Here is a 26362-nt window from a genome sequence, read left to right as displayed (position 1 = left end):
ATACTTTATAAAACAGTTGCAGTATGTAATCCAAAAGATCAAAACTTTTCCAGTTAAAATGGCAGTATTAAGCAGCACGTTATATATCAGGAATAATTTTAAAACACCAGAAGTACACCAGCCTTTTTAATAGATAAAAAGCAACAATTCACAGTTAAAAGTAGAAAGTTTATGCACAAAAAGGTGGTGCTGGAGAAGGATAAAGATCCTTTGATGTAGAACCTCATAAATTATAATGCACAGAAACTCTTGCACTGCATTGTTTATTCTTCCTGCAGTTTGAATAGAGCAAAATACCTGCACTTACCGTGACACTACAGAGCTAATCGAGTTATAAGATGTGCCACTGTTGCAGCTGGAAGCGTAAGCCTCTTGACCATTAGCATCTAAATTTATTTTGAATACAGGAGATGCCTTCAGTAAAAAGTCTGCTGCATCTCTGCGACCCAATTCCCTCAGCTTAGACATTAGGATACCTACAGTGCTCTCAGGAGCGTTACTCCACTCCTGCAGAAGGGCATGGACTGGGCTTGAGAGAAAGTCGTTCTGTGTTCCGTTATTTGTATTGTACTTTGCAACGAGATCAGGGAGGCCCAGGTTCATGGCCAGAAGGCACCAATCTTTGCCCATAGGATCAGGTGGATCCAAGAGTCGACTTAATTTTCTCCTCGTAAGCAGATTCAGATCAGAAACATGAATATCCATTCCTAGGCTTCCCTGAGAGTAGACATCGAGACACCCAAAACACAGTATGCTGCTAAAGCTCTCTTTATATCCCCCCATAGTGTTAGTTAGTGATGTCTCCTTTTGACTCTGTGCACGGAAGAAGTCTCTAGGCTGGTAGACCATTACTGGTTCATGATGTTCTCTCAGCTGCTGAGGACTAAGGTAGTATTTCCCCGTCAGAAGGCCGGGTAGGGTTGTGGCCATTAAGTTATCAATGGTGCTGCAGACAGAATCCAGAAGTAAACAGCACTTGATCTTCTCTGTTTCCAGTCCTCTAACTTGAACCTCTATACCCTGACCATGGTTGACCAGCAGCACTAATAGCTCAGCTCCACGATTCATAATCTTTGATCCATTTACCCACAGACGTATATCAGCATCTCCCTCTGTGCTTTGCTGATGAACCCACCTGCAGAGATTCACCTGAACTTTATGAAAAATTCCACAAGGAAATGGGGTAAGATGTTCCACAGGAACGATTCTAACACCACCATAAATCAGCACCTCATCCTCCTCATCTGTCCAAGACCTGTGGAGATTGTCAGTCTTTATGAGAGCAGGAATATCCACCATTGCTCCACTGCTAAGGTCCCTTGCACAAATATCCATGGCATCCAAAATCTGTATCAGCTCTTCCACATCACTATCTGTCACCAGACGCTGGATGTCCTCGATAGTGTACCGACCTCTATAGTGATGGAGGGCTTTTGGGTTCTCCACTGACAGGATTTTTCCAAGGACATTTGAACAGAGCCAGCGAGGATCCAGAAGTACAACATCTTGGACCGTTTCACTCTGCATAATGTTAATCTGTTCATAAATAATAAAGTTACTATTTACATCTTGTGAAGTATGAGGTGATAACCCAACGCTCTCTCCTTGCTTACTCAGTCGTTTAATTTACACTGCTGACAGGAGAACCAAACAGCACATTTTAACTTCTCCCAAATATTCAGAACAAAAAGCAGGTCATGTTCTTGATTTCCACTATCTCATTTAAGATGACAGCATATTTACTCTTTCTGGGTATTTTATATCCTTACAACTACAACAGTAAACTGCAATTCTTCCTGTCTCAAAGAAGTAACGTTGGAGGAAACAGGAGCCACGACACAAGAAGCTCATTAATATAGCTTTAAACTAGATGAGAAGGGGGAGGGGGACAGGGCCAGGCTAGATGGAGAAAAGCCTGGGTGTGGTGGTCCAGTTACTGAGGGATGGTGTGCTGGCAGTGACCTCTGGTCAGCCACCCTAGTAAACCAGGGGGCCAGTTCTGTAAAAGATAATAAAAAGTCCTTCTATGGGTACATTAACAGTAAAAGGAGGGTCAAGGAGAATCTCCAGCCCTTACTGGATGCAGGGGGAACAGTAGTGACAAGAGATGAGGACAAGGCTGAGGTCCTTAATTCCTTCTTTACCTCAGTCTTTAATAGTAAAGATGGGTATATTCCCTGAGTACTCATCCTCAGGATCTGGCTGACAGAGAGGGGAAGAATAACATAATTCCCATGTTTAAGGAGGAAATGATTAGCGACCTACTTGGCCAGTTAGATACCCACAAGTCAATGGGACCAGTATGGGATTCACCCAAGGGTGCTGAGAGAGCTGTCAGATGTGCTTGCCAAACTCCTTTCCATCATCTACCAGCAATCCTGGCAGACTGGGGAAGTTCCACTCAACTGGAGGCTGGCAGATGTGACACCCGTATATAAGAAGGGCCGGAAGGAGGATCCGGGGAACTACAGGCCTGTCAGTCTGACCTCAGTCCTGGGAAGATCATGGAGAGGGTCATCTTGGGAGCTGTCATGCAGCACATGCGTGATGGCCAGGGGATCAGGCCTAGTCAACATGGGTTTACAAAAGGTAGATCCTGTCAAACTAACCTGATCACCTTCTGTGACAAGGTGACCCACTTAATGGACAAGGGGAAGGCAGTGGATGTGCTCTACCTGGACTTCAGGAAAGCCTTTGACACAGGAGGAAGTGTTGATCTGCCTGAGGGTAGGGAGGCTCTCAGAGGGATCTGAACAGACTGGACCGATGGGCTGAGACCAATGGGATGAAGTTGAACAAGGCCAAGTGTAAAGTGCTGCACATGGGACATAACAACCCCATGCAGCACTACAGGCTTGGGGGAGACTGGCTGGAGAGCTGTCAGGCAGAGAAGGACCTGGGGGTGCTCGTTGACTGCAGACTGAATATGAGCCAGCAGTGTGCCCAGGCAGCCAAGAAGGCCAATGGCATATTGGCTTGTATCAAAAACAGTGTGGCCAGTAGGTCTAGGGAGCTAATTGTGGCCCTGTACTCGGCACTGGTGAGGCCACAGCTTGAGTACTGTGTGCACTTCTGGGCTCCCCACAATAAAAAGGACATTGAGGTCCTCAAGAAAGTGCAGAGAAGGGCAACCAGGCTGGTGAAGGGGTTGGAGGGCAAATCCTATGAGGAGCGGCTGAGGGAGCTGGGGCTGTTTAGCCTGGAGAAGAGGAGGCTGAGTAGAGACCTTATCACCACCTACAACTGCCTGAAGGGAGCTTGTAGAGTGGTGGGCAATGGTCTCTTCAGACAGGTGACAGGAAACAGGACAAGGGGAAATGCAACAAAACTGTGCCAGGGCAGGTTCAGATTAGATGTTAGGAAAGAATTTTTTACTGAAAGAGTTGTCAGGGCCTGGAACAGGCTGTCCAGGGAGGGGGTTGAGTCACCATCCCTGAATGTGTTTTAAAAAAGGGTAGATGAGCTACTTAGGGATATGGTTTAGCTTAGGATGGGAATGTTTGGACTTGATGATCTTAAAAGTCTTTTCCAACCTTGTGATTCTGTGATTCTGTGACAATAATAAAAACAACAAAACCCCATTATTAACCAGTCTCTACTTCTTATGGTATCTTAAGAAGGAGGGGAAAAACCACCCTAAAATCCAGACTAGAGACACTTGCTTAAATCCCATGAAGCAATATTCTACCGGGGCAGTACCTTGCTAATAAAGATACACAATTTAGGTAAAACCACTTACCTCCCCTATGCTATGCAACTGCAGTGCAATGTGCCGTAGGTCATCTTCACTTGCTAGGGGGTTCAGCTGCTCCTGTACATCATATACAAACTGCTGCAAGGACATCAGCTGGTTGGGTCCATTCATTTTTCTCCAGGAAGGCAGCGTGGAGATGATTTTTTCACACAGATGAGTCATAGGTGGGCAAGCCTTACGAAAGCACAGAAAACATCCTTTTGTACTTCTACTCTGCTGAGAACAGCAGTAGTATTATTTTGTTTTGCTTTCTTTTAATGGTGGTTACAAGGTTTAGTATGTTTATGATGTATATTCAAGTCTAAAGAGTTCTCCTTGTGATGGGCCCTTACTCCGCTGCCTGGCATTTACTTGTCCTAAGACCTTATTTTCTTAACAAACTCCCAAACCAACTTTTTTGTTGTCAAAATAAGCAGAATTTCCAAAAATCAACATGATTACAAAGGGAATCCTGACATGTGGAACAAAGTTTGGCTTTTATAGTCCTGCCTTGATCAAGGTCTGGCCTTCCCAGAGTCCTGAAGGAGCTGGCTGAAGTGGGTGCCGAGCTGCTCTCCATCATATTTGAAAAGTCATGGCTGTTGGGCGAGGTCCCTGGGGACTGGAAAAAAGGTCATGTCACTCCCATTTATAAGAAAGGGAGCAAGGAAGACCCAGGGAATTACAGGCCAGTGAGCCTCACCTCTGTGCCTGGGAAGATCATGGAACAGATCCTCCTGGGTGACATGCTGGAGCACATGAGGGAAGAGCATGTGATCCGGGACAGCCAGCACGGCTTCACCAAGGGAAGGTCGTGCCTCACCAATCTGGTGACCTTCTATGATGGAGTGACAGCATCGGTAGATAAAGGGAAGGCGACCGATGTCATCTACCTGGACTTGTGCAAGGCCTTTGACACAGTCCCCCACCACATCCTTATCTCTAAATTGGAGAGATGTGGATTTGTTGGGTGGACCATCCAGTGGATTAGAAACTGGTTGACAGAACGTAGACAAAGGGTGGTGGTCAATGGGTCTATGTCCAGGTGGAGGCTGGTGACAAGTGGGGTCCCCCAAGGGTCTGTCTTGGGACCGGTGCTCTTTAACATCTTTATCGATGATGGAATTGAGTGCACCCTCAGCAAGTTTGTGGATGACACCAAGCTGAGTGGTGTGGTTGACACAGCAGAGGGAAAGGAAGCCATCCAGAGGGATCTTGACAGGCTGGAAAGGTGGGCCCGGGTGAACCTAATGAGGTTCAACACTGCCAAGTGTCAGGTGTTGCACTTGGGACGGAGGAATCCCAGCCATAGATACAGACTGGGAGAAGAGCTTCTTGAGAGAAGCCCTGCTGAGAAGGACTTGGGGATTGTGGTGGATGAGAAGCTTGACATGAGCCAGCAGTGTGCTCTTGCAGCTCGTAGGGCCAATGGTATCCTGAGCCCCATCAGGAGAGGAGTGGCCAGCAGGGACAGGGAAGTGATTGTCCCTCTCTACTCTGCCCTCGTGAGGCCCCATCTGGAGTCCTGTGTCCAGATCTGGGGCCCCCAATACAAGAAAGATGTGGAACTGTTGGAGAGGTTTCAGAGGAGGCCACAAAGATGATTAGAGGGCTGGAGCACCTGCCCTACGAAGAGAGGCTGAGGGAACTGGGCTTGTTCAGCCTGGAGAAGAGAAGGCTGCAGGGAGACCTCATTGCAGCCGTCCAGTACCTGAAGGGAGCAGAGAAACAGGAGGGGATTCAACTTTTTAAAAGAGCAGATAATGGCAGGACAAGGGGGAATGGATCAAAACTAAAGGAAGGAAGGTTTAAATTAGATATTAGGGTGAAGTTTTTTACAGAGCGAGTGGTGAGGTGCTGGAACAGGCTGCCCAGAGAGGTGGTGGATGCCCTGTCCCCAGAGGTGTTCAAGGCCAGGTTGGATGGGGCCCTGGGAAACCTTGTGTGGATCCAGGCCTGGAGGTTAGTGCCCCTGCCTGTGGCAGGGGGGTTGGAGCTCTATGATCCTTGGGGTTGCTTCCAACCCAGACCATTCTATGATTCTATGATTCTATGAAATGTGCTGACCACCCAAGATGTACGAGCCTGTGAGAGCTGGGTAGCATTCAAACAGCACTTCTTCCAAGCCCAGGACCGGTGCATCTCTTTGAGCAAGAAATGGGGAAAGAGAGGCAGGAGACCTGTGTGGATGAGCAGGGAGCTAATGAGTAAACTCAAAGGGAAGCAGAAGGTCTATGAACTGTGGAAAAGGGGTCTGAGCACCTGGGAAGAACATAGGAATGTTGTCAGGACCTCTAGGGATGCAACTAGGAAGGCTAAAGCCCACTTGGAATTGAAACTGGCAAGGGACATAAAGGATAATAAAAAGGGGTTTTTTTAGACATGTGAATAGGAAGAGGATGACCAGGGATAATGTGGGTCCCTTGCTGAATGAGGAGGGTGTCCTGGTAACGGGGGATGCTGAGAAGGTGGAGATACTGAATGCCTTCTGTGCTTCGGTCTTCACTTCAAAGGCCCCTCAGGACCCAAAGACACTGGATGAAAGTAATAGAGTTTGAGAAATGAAGAGCTTCCCTCTGGTTGAGGTGGGGATGGTCCAGGAGCATCTCAAAGGGATTAACACACATACATCCATGGGCCCAGATGGGATGCATCCACGTGTCCTGAGGGAGCTGGCGAAGGTGATTGCTGAGCCACTCTCTATCATCTTCAACAGGTCTTGGAGAACAGGAGAAGTGCCTGAAGACTGGAGGATAGCCAATGTCACTCCAGTCTTTAAAAAGGGCAAGAAGGAGGATCCCAGCAACTATAGGCCTGTCAGTCTCACCTCTGTCCCTGGAAAGGTGATGGAACAGCTTGTTCTGGATGCCATCTCCAAGCAATTGGAAGAGAAGAAGGTCACGAGGAGCAGTCAGCATGGATTCACCAAGGGGAGCTCGTGCTCGACCAATCTCATAGCCTTCTACGATCTCATCACCAACTGGGTAGATGGAGGGAGAGCAGTGGATGTCATCTACCTTGACTTCAGCAAGGCTTTTGATACTGTCTCCCATGACATCCTGATAGCAAAGCTGAGAGAGCATGGGATAGATGAGTGGACAGGGAGGTGGGTTGAGAACTGGCTGTCAGACTGAGCTCAGAGGGTGGTGATCAGTGGAGTAGAATCTGACTGGAGACCTGTGACCAGCAGTGTTCCCCAGGGCTCAGTGTTGGATCCAGTCCTGTTTAATATCTTCACTGACAACCTTGATGAGGGAATAGCATCCACCCTCAGCAAGTACCCGATAATACAAAGCTGGGAGGAGTGGCTGACAGGCAGGAACACTGCGCTGCCATCCAGAGAGACCTGGACAGGCTGGAGAGCTGGGCAGGGAGAAACCAGATGAGGTTCAACAAAAGCAAATGTAGAGTCTTGCACCTGGGAAGGAATAACCAGTTGTATCAGTACAGGCTGGAGATGACCTGCTGGAGAAGAGCTCTGTGGAGAAGGACCTGGGGGTCCTGGTGGATGACAGGTTGGCCATGAGCCAGCAGTGTGCCCTGGTGGCTCAGAGAGCCAATGGGATCCTGGGGTGCATCAGGAGGAGTGTGGCCAGCAAGTCAAAGGAGGTGATCCTTCCCCTCTACTATGCCCTGGTCAGGCCCCACCTGGAGTATTGTGTCCAGTTCTGGGCTCCCTGGTATAAAAAGGACAGGGATCTCCTGGAGAGAGTCCAGAGAAGGGCTACCAAGATGATTAAGGGCCTGGAGCATCTCCCCTGTGAGGAAAGGCTGAGTGAGCTGGGACTGTTCAGCCTTGAGAAAAGAAGACTAAGAGGGACCTTATTAATGTTTATGAATAGCTCAAGTGTGGGACACAGGGGGAAATGGCCAGCCCCTTTTCAGTGGTCCGTGGAGACAGGACAAGGGGCAATGGCTGCAAGTTGGAGCACAGGAAGTTCCACACCAACATACAGAACTTTTTCCCAGTGAGGGTGACAGAGCCCTGGGACAGGCTGCCCAGGGAGGTGGTGGAGTCTCCTTCTCTGGAGATATTCAAGACCCATCTGGACACCTCTCTGTGCAGTATGAGCTGGGGAGCTGCTTTGGCAGGGGGGTTGGACATGATGATCTCTCGAGGTCCATTCCAACCCCTATGATTCTATGATCAGTTGCCTTCATGTGTCTGGAATTTAATCTCTATTTCAGAAACTGTCAATACTTAACTGAAGTCTGTACTCATCAGTATCTGTAAACGACAAAGTTACTTCAACTACTGAGACAGCAGAGTATCAGATAATAAGTAAAGATGGTACTTTTATCTATCTATGCTCTCAAGCCACAGCACATGCTTCTCATGTAGCAAAGCTCTGAATGTTGTATAAAAATATTTTATTTGGCCTACAGAATAAACTCAATGTAATACATTCACTTTCAGTTCATTTAGGAACCCCTCCCCCTCCTATCAGAAGCAGCTGCAGAATCTCTTGTTGGTGTGTCACACAAGTAAGAGAGTCTTTACTAAGAAGAAATTTAAACTCATTTAGTACAGGCCACAGAACTACTTGACTTGGTCACTCCAGTATGGAAGTCTTTGTGGGCTCATGGTGATGACTTCAAACTGTAGCATTTTTCTTTTAGTCTCATGTACATATACACTTGTGCATATACATACAATTCCAACCACATATTGTTCCATAAAAAAGTGTGGTTAAAAAGTTCAGAATATCCAGTTCACGCATCTAAATTATGAATTATAATCCTGGAAGTTAAGGGAAGTGTTTTGACTCTAGGGCTGTGATTTGGGTTTGGGTTTTTTTAAATGAGTATCCTATTTGCCTGAAATGTATCCTGTTTCTCTGTAATATTACACTGATAAAACCAATCAAAAAAAGAAGGGTCAAACCTGGAATGACTGTGAATTCAAAATGTAAACCTAAAATTTCAAACCAACATTCTCAAATAATTTCCTTTTAAGAGACAGAATTCTGGTGACCTGTACAAAAGACTTCTAATTTTGAAAATGCTGACTAAATCTTTGATGTCAGGCGTTTGTTTATCACCAGGTCTGTCATGAGTGCTTCCAAAGAATTGAAACAGCACTTGCTTTTGTAAGTTGCATAATACAAGTACTAAATTTACAGTAATCATTACAAAAGATTTTCACATTTTGTCTGGTCCAACACAGACCATTAGGTATTACTTACAGAAATGATCTGGCTTCTTATTTCTTGCAAGTGATTTCGGAGAAGCTTCATATCTTTAGATCCAGATGCTCCAGCATCCAAGACAAATAACTTCTCTGAAATTTGCAGATCATTTCCAAATCTAAAAGAGAAAGGCCAAGTGAGCAGTTTTTTACTTAGTCCAAAATCAGGTTTTATTTCTTAATCCAGCTGGCTGAAGTTGCATAAGAAAATTACGACTGTATCACAGGGCTTGTAATTACAAAACCAAACATTGTAATCCCTGCTGTCTGTCCCTTCTTTAGTATTCTTTTTAAGGTCTTCTTTTTTTTTTTTTTTTTTTTTTGTGCTTTCTCCTTGCTTTAAATAGTTCAGTTTTCATTGCTATTGACACCAGCTCTCTTTCTCACTTCCCTCTGACTTTTCCACCACATGCTTGGCTTTTTTCTAGCTCTGGACTGGTTTGCATTTAAAAGGATTTTAAGCCAAAGATTCCAAACAGGTATTTTCAGTTGTTTTACATCAATTAAGATACTGCCCTGACACTATGGTGCTGGAATTTCTACATTAGTTCCTTGTAAAGCCCAGACAGCCGCCTGTGTTCACAGGTACGGATGGTTCCTCACACCACGTGTTACCCACTTAGGTGCCCACTGAAATATAAATTACTGTTACTTTATAAGGTGGTTATATCTGTAAAATCCTTCACATATTTATCTACAACTAGCACACTCTCCAAACATTTGCTGAAGAAGGCTAGAAGTCTCCCTAACTTCAAGGTATCTCTTGGCCAACCTTGTCACCTGTGCTACTCCACAACAACTCTTCGAAGCTGCATATGGAGTATCTCCAGGCAGGGTTTAGGTTTTTTCAGAGCAAAGGATGGTTCTCTGGTAAGGCTTCCTCTCCTACACCCCGAGGCTGTAGCTGAGAACTGCCCATTGTTCTGAGACCAGTGCAAAACCTGAGCACCAAGGTGTCAGACAACGTGTTAGTGGGATGGCTGATATTGGCCTTTGGATGTACTCCAGTGCTTACAAGGTGAGACTTCCTGAGCCCCAACTTGTTTTTGCACTATGTAGCTCATTTTAATTCACTCACAGCAGCCTGGTCACTGTAACACTGGTAAATGTTTCAATTTTTGCACAACCTGAGCTTCCTCAGCATACTCAAAAGATTACAGGGCGGCGAAGGGTAAGCCAGGTACAAATCTTTGTAACATTCCTGAACATGTTAGTGGCTTTTCCTTTCCAGCTGACATACTCAAACACTACGTACCAATCCACTCCCCACTTACCTGTTCCTGACTTCTTTCAGCAGCGACATGTCTTTGTCATACCAGAACTCCCCCGCGACAGGCCGAGGAAGATTCACGATGTCAGCATGTGTGGCGACCAGAACGACACGCAGGGGGCACTTCAGCTTCCCGCCAAACGCTGCAAGAGAGGCAATGGCAGCGTCACCCAGGACTCACCTGTGGTGACGGCCGTCCCACTGAGCCCGTTACCTTCTTCGTACCCATCGCTGCTGCAGTGGATTTACCAACTCTTAAGCATAGCCAGGCTGTGCTTACACTGCTGGTGCTCTGGCTGTCAGTCTGCCTATAGGATTACCTATATAATGTCCAATTTGGGCAGCTGGGCTCTTTGAGGAACATTGGCTACCCTGGTATTACACCACTTCATCGTTTTAACAAAAGTACTGATCAATAATGCTAACGACGTATCTATGAACTACAGACTATGACAGCGTGAGGAAAAACAGAGCAAATAACAGCTTCTCAAAAGGGTTTCCCGTAGTCTTTGGATGGTCCCTAATGCTACAGGTACAGAGCAGAGGGTTGTAAGTAGAACACAAAATGTCTACAACATTCATACATCGGTATGAATGCTATTTTGCAGTACTTACACAAACAATGACCTCTCACTTAGGTGAGAGTTAAGTAGGAAAGCCTGGCAGAAACCATGGAAAAGAATGAGAAAGAAAGATACAAATGGCATGAATGAGGTGACAGTAAAGAACACACAGTTTTCAATCTTTTCTCAAACTGATCTTTCGGAAAAGAAGAGACATCATGAGGCTAATTTAAGAGACAGTACACCCGATCCTGCTGGCTTAGTCTAACGAAGCCGCTCAGTTTTCATCAAGTAAGAGCTAAGGAATTTTGTTTCCTTCACAGAAAGTCACATTTTCTCAAAGCTCTGTGTAGTACTTCAAGACAAGTATTTTGTAATCGTGAACTGGTTTTCGGTGGGGGCAGCTGAAGGCCACAGGCATGCACAGGTACCCAAGCTAAACTCGGATTTAAGCAAAGTATCTGAGTGATGCCGATAATTAGATCAGCAACAAGTAACAACTAACTCAGATCCTAAGATGGTCAAACCAAGAACTAAGTTTCCTCGCCAGACTGAGGAGTCGTGAAAAGCTTTCAGCAAGGGCAAACTAACTGTATTTTCAGCTTTGTTACTTTTCTGCAGATTTTTGAGCTTTTACTTCCAGAAGTAACGTCCCATCAGTGAGATCCAACCGCTCATATGGTTAACCTTGCGACTCGGCCTACAATGGAAAATGACAGACATGCAGATGCCTGAACTGAAAACTGAAGGTCTGATTTGGTTCATCATTACCATTATCTGGCTGAGAAAATGCATACAGAGTTGAGCAGAAAACAAAAAGAGTTTTGCAATATGTAAGCATTTAATTGAACTTTGCAACATGGAAGTATTTAATATGCTGGTCTAGCGAGTCCCTAGCAGCATTATAAATGTCCATGAGCACTGAGTTACATCTACTGGCTGGAGTAACAGTTTGATTTGTAGAACCAAGACACACGCAAGCTTCACTCATCCATGTAAGTATCGCAGTCTGCAGACCAATGCTCAGACACAAACTCTTGGCAAGCTACATGGTATGTGTTTACATACCTAGATCTACAGACCTTTTATGGAAAAAAAACCCCAAAGCACCAAATTGATTTATTTGCCTGCCAAGTAACTTCTGGTTTGCTGGAACGCTTTTTATAAAACAAGTAAACTTACTTAAAACCTGAGCAAAGTCTGTGAATATGCAAGGTCAAATTTACTAGGAACGCTAGTTTTTGTACACCCTGATGCACCAAAGGTGCATGTAAAGCCCAAACACAACTCTGGTTAAAGATATTAAAGCGGCACGTCCTAAGAGCTAACAGCACAACATCTTTCTGTCCTGTTCTCACTGACAAGACCAACTTATGCTGTAAACATTGGGCTTAGATGTTAGCAGAATTTAAGCAAAGCTTATAAAACTGGTTTTAAATGCATCCAACTCTCTGAAACAACGTTCCATACAGCTTATGGCTTATCTGACATTAAACTTCACCTGCCATTTACAGATGTAAATCCCAGAGCCACAAGAGGCTGCACTGTACCTCATGGCTCTTTTTAGTTGGACTAAGCAGTGTGTACAACTCTTCAGGCTTGTTCCACTGATAAGATTTCTCTATGACACTTTGTGTAACGTTTGTTGGAATACATGGGTACGAAGACACACTACAGCACTCAACAAGTAGGACGTATGAAGTTGCAGAGGAACACAGGAATCTTTATCCTGTTGCCCCCTAATATTTCATTAACAGGCAGAAGACCATACCTATAGGCTCCTCAACTGGGACTAATGATTTCAGGAAACTGAGCCAAAAGGTCACTTGGTTTAACTGGATTTCATAAGGCTCCTCCAGGCTAAAAAGCACTATGTGAATTGCAGTGGGATCATTTGCAGCAAAATAATCGTAACAGCAGAAATACACGGGATTCCCAGAAAATTCCCAGATGCTGAAATCACCAACTCCTGAAAAAGAGACAAACAGACAAAGAGATCACACTTTGTCAGTAAGCATGAAGCATCTTTATGCCATGGAAAGACAAACAAGAGTTACCCTGATTTAAACTTTTACAAGGATAAACTGTGTGCATGTGAGAAAGCCAGGCTGCAAGTGCAATCATGAACAAAGGGAATGGGTTTCAGTCAGTTTCAGAGGCTGAGAAGTGGATCCTCACAACCTGTTCCTCTCTCACATTCACTTCTCTAGCACATTCAGCTGGATGCCACATGGGAGCACCTGTTTGCTAAACATCTGCAGACTTATACATTAAATTGGCTTCCACCTTGCACAACAGCAACCGCTCTTTTAATTCCCCTGAAAAACAAGAATAATGGCTCTCACTGTTTTCCTGCTCACCCCAAAAAGCTCCACATTTTTATTAATTTTTCCTCTTAACAAACCGCCACTGGTATGAAAACCAGCTGAAGCACATTCTCAAAGAAGCCACTTTGCTTTACAGGATTGTCCTATCTATTCACATCACAATGTTGTTACGTCAGGACTGAAGACTCACTGTGCTGATGATTCCAACAGCACGGTGCTTCTTTTACCTTCAGGTGAAAGTACTATTACTGTGTTGTACCATACAGCACCTCCCACTCACCATCTGATTAGGGTGAAGTCTAACACACTTGTACCACCTCTACTTAAATAACTGCTGATAAAGATGCACCTTAAACTTCTTGAAGAGGAGAAGCCATAAACCTCAAGCCTGCTGTTTTGAGTACAGCTCTCCAGAGCTCAGCCATGTGCACACTTTCCTTCTATACATATAGTCAAACAGCACAGAGAAAGAAAAGAAACCCCTTCTGGCAGCCTGTTGCACAAGCCTATTTTGCTGCAGAATTTGACTTGGTTTCAAATTAGACTGAAAGAGGAAATTAGCCTGGACAAAGAACAGGGTTGAGCGACATGCCAAACTTTTCAGCATCTAGGACAAACGTTTTGTTGCTGCGTGTGTTAGTGTGCATGTAACTGCATTCACAAATAGGCCTCTCTCTCTAGAATAAAATCTTGATTTACCCTGACTCAGCCTCGAATTCGCAGCTGTTAATGCATGCAAAACATTCTCCTTATTAAAAAGAGATCCTAGTAGGAGAGGTCTTACCACCTATATAACGATTAGTATGGTGGGGGGTGTATATGCACAGCTTGCATGGGCTTCGCAGCCAAAAGTCACATATGACAACTACTTATGACATATATGACAAGCTATATAGGACAACTTCTCTGACTGACCCTTTTTACTATCTAGTGGTTTCAATTGCAGAGAAGTTAGCTTCCTTTCAGAAAAAGTCAAACTCAAAACAATCCCAGAAGTTCCACTCACCACGTTTGGTGAGCTCCAGGGCTCATCAAACAGGCTCCAGCCTCGTCCCGGGGCAAGAATGGTAGGTCCTCATACAGCTGGGAACCACTCCTACTCACATGTTGAGGACACCTGGGTCTATAGGACCAGATTAAATCTGATAAAATCCCCAAAGGACATACAGTGGAGGTGAAGGAACCTTCACACCAGTAGCTGATCTTCCAATTCACTCCTATTATACAAAATCCCTCCTTCCTCCTGCCCCACTTACCCATCTCAAAAACATTTTTTTGTGTAAGGATCTGACACAAGTGACTTCTGTGTGTATTACAGGTAGAGAACTTCCTGTGGATTTACTTTCTGTTTAAACAAAACAAACCCCCCAGTGCTGAATTCTCAACCACAGTCACTATCATATCAAGTCAGATTGTTTCTTTTTTCATACCAAATAACTCGACATTAACCACACTGCCCAGCTTACCATGCAAGCAGGCATTCTGAATGTCAATGGCCTTGGTGGACTGGTCATCAGCAGAAAAGTGAGAGTGATGAGCAGGTGAAACGAAAGCTTCCAACACCCCTTTGGTCAGGCCCGGCTCAAACATCATACTACGGCTTCTCACGCTGACATTCTCACATCCAGGATAAAGATTCGTAATGCTTACTGAAACTGGGTCAGGGAAAGGAAAATGAGATTACAAACCATGTGAAAATCACAACTAGATCACTTCAATAAGTATCCAAGGCTTAAAAGCTGATTAAAAAAACCCAAACCGGTCTTGCTCTTCAAAGAAAGGAGATGATTACCAAGCTGTGAGCACACACAGCCACAGCCTTATTCTGAGCGATGAAAAGGAAAAAATCCTCGAATGATCCCATGTAACACTTACTGCCCTTTAGCAGATATACTGCTGGGAAGCACAGAAAAACCTCAGCGATTTAGGAATTAACTGCAATAGTTAAAGCTGTTCCACGTTAGCAAAGATATACAGCTTTTTTAAATACAGGCTGCAGTTTCATAGCATGGGCTGTTTTTATTGGCACAGAAATGACAAATACTGATTTCCACCCCCCCTGTAAGTTAGAATAAAATTGCCACAGTGTACCAACTGCTTCATGGGAAGTGGGGGAGAAAAGCCGGCCCTTAATCAAAATCATTTAACTAATAAGCAGGTTGAGGTCATGCTTAATTCAGATTCCCGTAAGAGAAACAAAGGGGCTTTTTAATTGGCTTGCACCATCTAGTGGAGAGAGGAAAGATTTCTTTCCTCCACCAGATGCTACATCGAGTACTCGGGTTTTCATGCAGAAAGAAACACCCCACCCCATCAGCTGTGTAAGTATACTTTCATGTTTCATCTTCCAGTTGTAGTATTTAAATCTTTAGTGCCTTGTAAATAAATATGGTGTGAATCCAGGCACGTTACTCCTACAGAATTTAAACAAAGCTAAGCACATAGACCAAGCTGTGCTGGTTTAAACATTTATCTGACTATGCCACTCGACCCCTAACTTTTAAATAACATTGTATAACTATTTTAATCCAGAAAGAAGATACTGGAACACGCAAAACCCCAAAATCCAAACACTAAGCCAATGCCATAGTAGCTTTGCTTGCACAGAGCTGCACAGATTTCAAGAGTGCAGAGCACTGGACAACTTTCCGTCTTTATATCTAGGAAAGTTATTTTTTACGTGCATGCTTCAAATTTGCCATGATTTCTATAATGATTTGCCTATGTGTCTGACTACATGACCTACCCTCTGGTTCTAGTACCAGCATTAAAAAAAAAGAAATCTTTAAAAATCTGTCTTCAGCCAAAAACCCTCCTGCAATGCCTCCAGGAACCCCTTGAGTGACTTACCTCCTCTTGTATGACACAGGAAATTAAGATGCATAAATCAAGGACTTCAGATTGTTTAATTTTGATCAATTCCTTTACTCTGTTTTCACAGATGTGAGCCCCTTACTCTAAGTGAAGAGCAAATGCAATAACCATCTTTGTTGACAGGTATCTTGTCTTGTTAAGCTACTCTATGAATACCTTATGGCTTCCTCAGGTGACCAGAAAGTAGGGATGAAATGTGTGACTAGCACTGTTCTAACGTTACTTAAAAGTGATGAATGAAACCTAAACTGGCAAGTACTGTCCAAAGGCTCCTCAAAGTGCCTGCTTAGCCTGTGTACACTGCACAGCCTTTCAGTGTTAGTAAAGGGATCTGGGAGAAATAGTTCACTGCTCTTTCCAGTGTCCTTCTACCACATTTGTGAGTTCTTCTAAAGCCAGGCACATGCTGAAGTGTAAACCTAGACAGTTCCTCCAGATCCTGCAGTTTCTCTCTCTTTCACACAGACCAACTGGTGCTACATGGGAAAAATTTCCTTTTATTTGCACCCATTTACTTCAGAAAAAGTCCATTTTTACCTGGTTTGGAGACTATTTCAGACACCTCTAACTGGGCTAATGCAACCCTGTACCTTCCAATCCAAGGCATCAGCAGCAGTTCTGAATCCTGTTATTACTTAAGGACGACATAAAGATGCAGCAACTCTTACAGTTTTGCACTGGTTTTTGAGGCTACTCAAACAAAAAGGGGCACAAAATATGATCCCCCAAACCACAATGGTGGAATCTGGTCACAGCACTGACATTCATAGCCTAGAACTTTTTGTGAGCAGTAAGCGCCAGTGTTCACAAGTCCTGTCCTCCACTCTCCCAGCTCACTTACGCAGCACGTGAGTAAGACAAAACCTTAACTACTCCCACACCCTCCTCTTCACTCTTACTTTAGGTATGGGCCTGCCCACAGAGAAGTCAATACCCTCTCCAATATGCTTTTCTCTCTTACACGCTCAGCCTCTCCTGTCTTCTGCAGTGCAGCCAACAGCCCTTCCTTAGGAGCTACAAAGACTAAGAGGACAATGTTTTCTCATTCGAACATTACAGCCTGGAAGCCATACCTGAAGGTTTGGAAGACAGAGGAGATGGGGGGAATCTGGTTGAGTTTGTTGAGGAGAGCCTAGGCCGCCTCCTCCGAAAAAAGCTTCGTATCAGGCCACACTTGAGGGACTCCACAAGGGTTGTTTTCCCAGCACCAGAGTGTCCAAACAGCTTCAGTTTGATCCGGGGCTGTGGATTCTGTGTGTGACGCAGCTGCTGGATAAAAAGCCCCCGGTGCGTATCCTGAAATTTAACATGAACAAATCAGGACATGTGGCAAGGAACTTCTGCCTCCGAACAAACTCAAAACATAAGGTTTACATAATGCTTTCTTGACAGGCTGGTATTCATCTGGATCACTTCACATGCTTGATCATGCACCTGATCAGGTGCTGGGCATGAAGGCAGGGACAGGTAGACAAGGCACAGCCAAGTGCTTGCTTGTATAAGGGACAATTTGTATCTTCCCTCTCCATCCTCCCAGCTGTGCATTTCCATTTGAGTTCTTGGGAAGGTAAATACTGCTTTCCCCAAACCACTACTATCCCCCCATTCCCCACACATTTATTCTTCTTTTCCTTAAAAGACCTCTCACATACTACTCGCCTTCCATTTTTCTATCACTCTACTGCAAGTGTACATCCACTAGTGTGATCTCCCTCTTTACTCCCAGGATTCAACAGATCTGCCTGCCTACAATTCCCTTCTCACAGTTTGCCTTCTGTGTGCATTCACTGTCTCTCCCACAGCTGCAATCTCACCCTCCAGCACAGTCCTTCCTCAAACCCAACCACATCTCCCCCAGAAGAGTTTTGCACCCTGGGCTCCCCCATTATCCCGCTGTATCTTGTCTTGTAGTATTGGAAAGACACTCCTTTTGCTCCTGACAAAGACAGAGCTGGCAATGAACATATCCAATCTGTCTTTTCTCTTTGCCCAGCAAGAGGCAATCAGACACGGGTGCTCCATTTCTCATGCAAGCTGAGCTTGGAAAACCAACTCAACAAGGTCACACAGTGCTGGAGAGCATGCTATCAATGCCTCCTGCCACAGAAAGACCTGGTTTAAGGCAATGGAGATAGCAGAAAGGTGAAAGGACAAAAGAACTACTTTCATCTTCTCTTCCTTCATTCCCCCAAATTTGAGGCTGAGAGGCTCTGTTGTTTTGCATTAGTACTGAGTTTAACATCGAAGATGAGTCATTAAGCAGGCACCTACAGCCCCCCAAAATTAAAAGCATGCAGCAAGTGAGCTGAGAAATTTGACAGAAATAGTACTGCATATAATTTAGTTCCTTCCTTGCTAACAGGTATTTATTAAATAAGTTAGTCACCATTCAAATACTGTACCCTGTCATGGCTAGTACTGAATCCCCTGCAAAAGCCCCTGTGATGGGGGGTTCTTATGTGTGCTCTGGTAGGGGTAAAACCCTTCACAGGTACTGAAAATAAGCATCAGGTATACACGGTCCCTACTAGATGATGTTGACCACTTTGAATAGTACTAGAATATTGATGTAGTTTATTAATTTTAGTTGATCAGCTACTCTGTTGCAAAATATACTCTGATGAAGTGTACAATTACCTCACATTTTCCCCATGTAGGTAGGCAGGCCTTCAATAATTAAGTATGCTGTCCTATCAAGAAGATAGTTACAGCTACTAGCATCTCTTGCAGAAGAGATTTATCTGATCTCCTTACTTTTGTTCTAGGTCAGTTCATATTAGTTCCATATTTACATCATGACTAAACCTGTCATCCTGCTGTGAGGAACTTACAAACCCATTGAAAAGGATGCCTGAGCTTTGCCACTTTCTGACATCTTCACTGATGCATTTTACAGTATTCCCAAGTACAGATTTACTGGAAGGACTAAAGAACATGATTGTACTTCCACCTTGGCAATGCCTGGCTACATACCATATTCTATTACTACTCTGAAACATTAATCTAATTCAGTTTTCCACTGACTCATTAGCATAATTAAAACAGGACTGTTTTGTTTATTCTGGTTGTTGCCTGCCATCTCCAGGCACATGGTCCCTGAGTCTTCACGGCATGAGTGATGCTCCCAATCCAGAGTAATCAATGCATATCAGATGTGTCAGACATACTGCCTTACAACAAGACCAGATCAGCTTTGTGTTCTAGTTTTCAGGGGATTTGGAGATACTGAAATTGCACAATTAAAAGAAGATGTGGAGAGTTTATGCAACTATTCCACACAGTATGAGAATTTCCAGAAGGAGCACAAACGCCTCATCCTTAATAACCTTAATCTAACTACAATGGTGATGGTGGGGAAATAAGTCCTCTCGTGGGACGTGCTAATTCTTACTAGTTCATTTTCCAGTTTATTCTAAACACCTCAGATGCTTTGCTAGGTATTGTCAAAGACAGGATAAAATAGATCAGTGGTGCACACTAGCTTAGCTGTTCTTGGTAATATGTAGATACTAGCTTTAACTGAAGGTATAATCCTGAATTAAAAGTGAAAAGAAAAACCCACCTAAATCCAAACAATCAAAGACACCAGGAGGGAATTTTGAAACAGCATTTTAGAGTGGCTTTGATTATCTGTTTGTATGATTTCCCATACCAAACTTTTCTTGGTATTGCTAAAAACATGAAGACCTCAGTTAAAATCCAAACATTCCCAACCTTTTTAAGTCTTGCAAGCAGACTAGCTACATGTTCATGCTGTTCAGCTCTGGCGAGATCTTCTGCTGTTTTCCCATCCTGTTAAAACACAAATTATTAGCAGCAATTCTTTCCTTTTGCCCATAGTAAAAAAATAACATAGCTCAGCTGCTCAAGGCAGTGACAGAACTGCTGTCAGATGAAAATGAAATATGGAGAAGAGGAAAAAAAAACCCCCCAAAACCAACAACCAGTAACAGTTACCCCTCACCAGAATCCCTGTTGTTTTCAACTGTCAAAAAAATAACACTGTAGAACACAGGAAAATATTATTTATTTTATAAACTGGCATCTGTAGCAAGGTATTTTGAATTCAGAGTCTGAGAGTGATGCCAACACTCCCTGTCTGAATTCCTCTTCTCACCAGTGAGAGGATGATATCGATTGCTAGATATTACACACCGAACAGGTCTGCAAGTTCACACAGTTCACAAAGAGGGAACACACAAGCATATTCACTCACATGAAAAGCAGGTGAATTTTGTTTACTAACAGATAAGCAAAGACAGCCGTGTATCAGTCACCAGAGGTTTCCAAAGAGCAAGAACTTTGTAAGGGATGAGGTTTAAGTCGCACTGACAAATTTAAAAGGGACTGCAAAACTGCCTTCAGCATTCTGGTCCTGCCATTTAATTACCCGTGTTTCACAGATCAGCAGTTTTAATATTAAGTAGGCTGAAAGAAAAACTGCTCACTACTTGCAGCTCTTACAACTACATTAATGCTATTGTGTTGGTTTAAATTCTGGTTATTATCACATTAAATTTATGAGCATTTTGCTTCTTTCACTCTCTCAGAGAAGAGCTTTTGATTAATAAGTAGCACCACTGTAAAGTGAAGATCTCTTTCTTGGGATTCTGTCTGTGATTTTACTAGTTTTCATGTGAAACCTGCATTGTCTTAAGTAGTTCCTGATGTCACTGTAATTATTATCTCTACATATGAAATAAGTGTCTTTGACAATTGAGTGTCCACCTACATGTTTCTCCAGGAGTTATTATGCACTTGAGAACTTCACATAATGCAGATAGAATGGGAACAGAACATTAGCGACAAACAGCCAAAATTGTAGTTTGATAGTGTGAACTGACTAAGATTGAACCAATACCCTTAAATTCCTCCCACAGATGGCATGTAACTTTAGTAAAGAAACACCTAAATGTACTTTTGAATCAATTTTCCTTAGAGAAGGTGTATCAAAGGGGAAGACTCTTTGACCCTAAACTCCAAATCCCAGTTAGTCCTAAGTGCCTGCTATATGAGAGGACAAGCTGTCTAGAGGCAGTGCAGCCAGCCTGACATTGGGAAAACTGCTTCGATACTTCTAGTGCTTCCTGAGCTTCCAGCATGGGGCACATCCAAAGAAATCCGAAACATTCACGCAAAGGGAAAGCCTTGATCCCTTTCCTAAGAATTCCCGTAGTAACAAGACGGGGCCTTCAGCACCCTGATGTGTGAGTGTTACCTGTATGGTGATAATGGGTTGGAGGTGACTGCTCCCAAAATTAGAAAAACAGCAACAGGAATGGTTCAAACTGGTGAAAGTTTAAGCAAATGTCTGCACAGAGCAAGCCTACCTCTAACAGTGGGATGGCACTGTTATGACCCAGAGTTCCCTCCCCACTTCTTAACAGGTTCCTGAGCTCAAGACCAATTGCCTGATACAGCTCTCTAATCTTTCTTCAGACTGCTGTAAAGAAAGAAGTCCTGAAACAAAGGCTTTTGTAGCCTGAGACTTTTGCCCCTTGGTCCTCAACTGAACAACACTACAGCTACATGCATGCCCGTGGCCATGCATCCCACTGATCAGGGCCTTGACTCCCAGGGTTCACTCTGAACCTCTCTCTTCACTATGGACTTGCCTAGCGATCACTAGACCCTTGGTTGATCATGGCCACTGAGCACAATTCCTGACCTTGACTTAACCACAGACCTGCCTCACTGTTGTGGACTTGTGTGGCTGTCTGGTCTCTTGGCTGAAGCTGGTTGCGCTCACTGAACCTGCGTTACTTGCCTTGCTTGGTATTGTGGGACTGGGCCCTTGTTGGTGGTGCCATCACTGCTCCTGCTTGCCTTGTTTTTTACAAGTTCCTGGCTCACCTTCCCTTATGGAGCAGTGCCTGACAAGCATCACTTTGGAAGTCCATGGTCATCAGATCAGTAAACAAGACAGGCAGAAAGGCCAGTGAAGTAGATAAAGGATACCCCGCAGCACTGGCAACAGGGTACAGCAGAAGAACTCAGGGTCAAATGTACCCCCAAAAAAGCATTTTGAGATGTTTACATTGACACATGCTAGCAGTTCAGTTCATGTGTCCGTTGAAAATTTAGACTCAGATCTGGAAGCTCAATTTATTGATTGCTGTAACAGGTAGAAAAAGCATTTGCTTCCATGAAAAAGAAAGTAACAGAACAAAGTTATCTTTTTCTTTTTTTTTTCTGTCCAAAACTGTAAACAAGATGAGGCTGTTTGATTCTCTGGATGTCTACTGTGCAATGAACTGCAGAGCACAGGAGTTAAAAAATACAAGCAACAAGCAAATGGGTTTTCTTAATTTATTTTCCTATTCAAACTTTCTTGAAAAGTTCAGGGTGTCTACACACTGGAACAGCAATGCCTAAGCAAAGCTTGCCTCTGAGAAGGGCTACAGGATACCAAGAAAGGTATTTCACTCCTGGTGGTAATACTGCTTTGCTTGGCCTTCTCCTAGCAAATCAGGCAACTATGCCCCCAAGAGATGATCCTCAGTTTAACTGGCCATCTGAAAGATTCATTCAAAGCTTTTAAGACAAACCAACAATTATAAACTTGGCACAGTTTTAGAAATTTCTGTGAGGAGAAGCCAAGAAGATGGTGCCGGCTAGGATGTGAACACAAAGAATTTTTGGGGGATATTCAAATCCTATGCTCTAGGCGTATAAGGTTTTCTGAGGTCACTTAAATTTAAATTAATGAATGTTTTTTAAAATTGAACTAGTCCTGAAATGGGTTTTAGCCTGGAGTGGGAGGGAGTAGTGAAATCATTCTGCAGTCCAGCTACGTAACAGTGCTGAGAAAGTTCATTCCTCAGAAATGGCATTCTGAGAGAAGAAAAAGGAAATTAATCCTACTGCACTGGCATGGAAAGAGCTGTTAATAAGACTTTTCAGAACAGTTTAACATCCACCTAGCAAACTAATGCAAAACCGAGATGCTATCAAAATCACCACATGCACTTCCTCCCTTCCTCTTCTCTTCCCTTCTCTCTGCCACAACACTGCCGGAATAATGGGAGAGGCAGGTGTATTCAGTCTGTTTCTCCTGCCAGATTTAGGATTGGCACTATTTACTTTGTTGCCTCCTTAAAACTGATCTGAACTAAAGAGATAAAAAGTACTTTTATCTTGGAAGGACAGGGTCCACATGGACAATTATACCAACACAGACACTGGGAGGGGGGAAAAGGGTGGTGGGGGAAAGGAAGGGGCAAGGGGGTAAAGGGTGGGAAAGGAAAACGAAAAATAAAAGACAAAGGGTCAGAAACGGGTGACACAGGAAGATTATATAAAACACCCCGCAAAGTCCGCTGCATTATTAATCATTATTATTGATTAATAGTGTACATGTGGCAATCTGCAATCTCACAGGTATCAAAAGTCATTTTTAGATGACAAGCTTATTGAAGCCATGTTCATTGGCTTCCTCAGGCTATGCAAGATACATTCTTACAGGAAAAAAGCAGTGCTAAATGTACATGGAAAAAACCACCAACCAAACGATTAAATAACTGTATTTTCTACCAAACAGGTAAAGCAACCTCAACCTCCATATTTTTTAACCTCCACTTCAGCTGTCTGAGGGATACTCTGAAAGGAGAACTTTGAAAAAACATGGACTCAACTAAAACCCAATCACTACATTATTTCAGTGTACAGAGTAATAGTCAATTCTGAGCAGAAAGCATTCGTTAGGACGAGTAGCAATGTAAACCGGTCCAATGTGTCTGAAAATAAAACACAGACAGTTTGTGCAAACCACAGGTAAAGGAGTGTATGATGCCTATAATGTGTCATGTGTGTGTGACGTCTGCATGACGAACACCACTTCTTTCCTGCTGTGGATATGTCAGCTGAGAGGGCATTTCTCACTGAAGTGAGAATGAGAAATACCTTCATTGGTGCTAACTGGAAGGAGTGGTGCTGGCTGGTCTGACATAAATGATTTGCTTTACAAGGATACTTGCATGCTAGTTCACTCATCTATGCACCCACACAAAAATAGAACTTTTTAATCACCCCAAAGCAAGAAAGTATTTAAGATACATACAATAAATTTGTATGGTAACTGTACCTGATGTGAAACGACATACCTGTTATTGACAGTGGTCCACTGTGCTTACAGAAAAAACAAAGCTACAAGTAACTCTTAGGTGAAGAAATTCTTTGGTGTAGATGAAGTGGTAGCTTTACTGCACCTTAATCAGTTTCAACTTTAGTTGTGAGAAGGGAACCAGTGGACAACAGAGAATGCTTTTCAAGCTGTGGATATTCAATAGCCTAACATTTTTTCCTGAATTATTTGAAAATGCAGTTATATTAGACCACTGATGGCTGCCGTCCTCCACCGCAAGAGACTAATTATTTTCCTACTATCACGTAGCGTAACAGTATCCCTCAGTACTTACAGATGTTAAAGCTTCTACATTGGCACCAGTAAGACACAGGAACCGGACAACATCAAGAATGCCATTGTTTGCTGCCAGATGTAAGGGTGTTCTTCCATACTACATGGGGTAAAAAGATGTTATTATATTAGTCGAAGAACTTCACTCCTAATTTTGCAAATAATCAAACGTACTGTACAATTATGCATAATGATACACAGCGAAAGTCTTGCAAAAAGTGTAAGAAAAAAGCTTAAGCACAATTGCTTAAAGCTCAATTAAGAACTACTTGGAAAATGGGAAACCACTTTATAGCTAAATCCCTCACAACTGTGGACGAATCCTTGGAGTTTTTGGGTATATTTGAGCCTTGCTTCCCAATTCCCAGTAAATTTAACTCCATTTTGCTTAATTAAATATGAACCAGTTAAGCAACACAAAGTCCTTAATCTTTAAAGCTCTGGATTCTGTTTCAATCCAAGTATTACTGAAGACTACTTATCAGCAGTCTCCCCCCTTCCACCCAAAGCAACAAAAGTGATGAAGCCAAGAACTCAGCCTGAAGGAATCTGTGCTTTCAGTGAATGAAGGAAAGTGCTGTAGATATTCTTTCCTCGATTTTTGCTCTTCCTCCTGAATCTCTCCACTGACAACAAGTTCTTATGACATTCACTTCTGGTCTTTCATGTTCAGAGCTGCTGTTAGAAGCATCGCTACTATCCACTCTCTGCTTGTGTAAACTCCCCTTAGGCATTTTCATGCTTTGAACACTGTTCTCCCTGTTTCACCCCTACATTCAGGAACAAACTTTGAAAGCAAAGCTAACTTTCTCACACCTGAAGAGATGTCTGGCTCCTCAAAGCCCTACGCCCCAATTCAAACGGGCGCGTAGGATCTCCTGCTGCACAGAGGCAATGGAGGAAACAAACGGCACCTCCAGTCGGTGTTCTGTGCATGTGGGACGGCGCCAGGCGTGAGGACCAAGGGCAGGCAGTTGTTACCTTAACGTCCTCGCGCTACAGGGCTTGCTGCTGCAGGGGACCAGCAGAAACACTTCCTATTTGGTAAGACCCAAACTCACCCTTTCAAATAAAGAGCACTCCAAAAATCACTCCACTATACATGGCTCCTGAAAGGATAATGGGACACAAACATTCACCACAGTTTCTGTAGCCATAATCCCACCGCTACTGAGCACCTGAAGATTGCTTTTTCCACAGCGTGCTCGTGACCAGGCCACTCATCCTAGCTCTCCATTATGAAGGGAGTTGCTAATCCAGCCTTGTGCTGCATTAACTCACCTTCCCCAAAATGTGTCCTCAGCTGTGGACCTGGATTTAATTGCCTAGTCAATCAAGTTTAAGCTCAAAGGCAGGACGGGGAGTTTTTTCACTTGGCAGCTGATGATTTTAATTATTAAAGCTAAAAGCCCCACAACTCTCTTTATCTGGCTAAGAAAGTCGTTGCTCTGGTAGTAAATGGAAATGCTAATTAGCAAAATTTGATTAAGAGAAATCATACTTTAAAAAAAATGCAAGTTAAGATACAACACCCAAATAAAAAATTACAGATACCCCTAAGAATAAGCTGGGCAGAGAAAGACTCTCAGAGCTAAATATCAAGTCCTTAGCCCCACAGCTTGTCACCAGAGTCCAATGGCTGACTCTCACCTATTCAAACTAACCACAGTTTCCTAAAACTGCTTACTTTTCTCTGAAGTATCTCTAGGAGACAAGCCAGAATGTCAGACCTGTAAAGCACGAAATTCATATGCTGCGGCACTAGCACAGCAGAAGATGCAAGGAAGGCACTAGTATCTCAAAGTTTAGGGACAGGGTATCAGATGTTCTCTTTAGAAAGTGCTTTTTCATTCTGAACTGCATTTTAATTCCGCAATTTCCTGCACCCTGCCAGTGACGACTGGTTTAGCAGATAAATTAAAGCCATTCTATTCTAAGATAGATATTTGATTAGGATTATTTTGATTAGTTTAATTAATCAACTCAATGCA

At 43.5% G+C, this 26362-nt stretch overlaps 1 protein-coding gene across 2 annotated transcripts in view; it reads right to left on the bottom strand.

The window, feature by feature from the left end:
• Positions 1-303: 303 nt before the first annotated feature.
• DAPK1 (death associated protein kinase 1) overlaps positions 304-26362 on the bottom strand; it is a gene marked incomplete at both ends in the record, with an annotated part of 94254 nt that continues 68195 nt past the window's right edge. Inside the window, 9 exons of one of the 2 annotated variants that reach the window (XM_084277979.1) lie at positions 304-1536; positions 3740-3967; positions 8920-9040; positions 10196-10334; positions 12526-12723; positions 14548-14736; positions 17029-17251; positions 19670-19747; positions 24373-24471. In XM_084277979.1, coding sequence (XP_084134105.1) covers positions 304-1536; positions 3740-3967; positions 8920-9040; positions 10196-10334; positions 12526-12723; positions 14548-14736; positions 17029-17251; positions 19670-19747; positions 24373-24471 — 2508 coding nt within the window. The remainder of the gene's footprint in view (positions 1537-3739; positions 3968-8919; positions 9041-10195; positions 10335-12525; positions 12724-14547; positions 14737-17028; positions 17252-19669; positions 19748-24372; positions 24472-26362) is intronic. The other variant, XM_084277980.1, reaches the window with a different exon arrangement.

This window comes from Gallinula chloropus (genome assembly GCF_964237585.1).
Source record: "Gallinula chloropus genome assembly, chromosome: Z".
Classification (NCBI taxonomy): domain Eukaryota; kingdom Metazoa; phylum Chordata; class Aves; order Gruiformes; family Rallidae; genus Gallinula; species Gallinula chloropus.
This window is presented reverse-complemented; position numbering and strand designations above follow the sequence as displayed.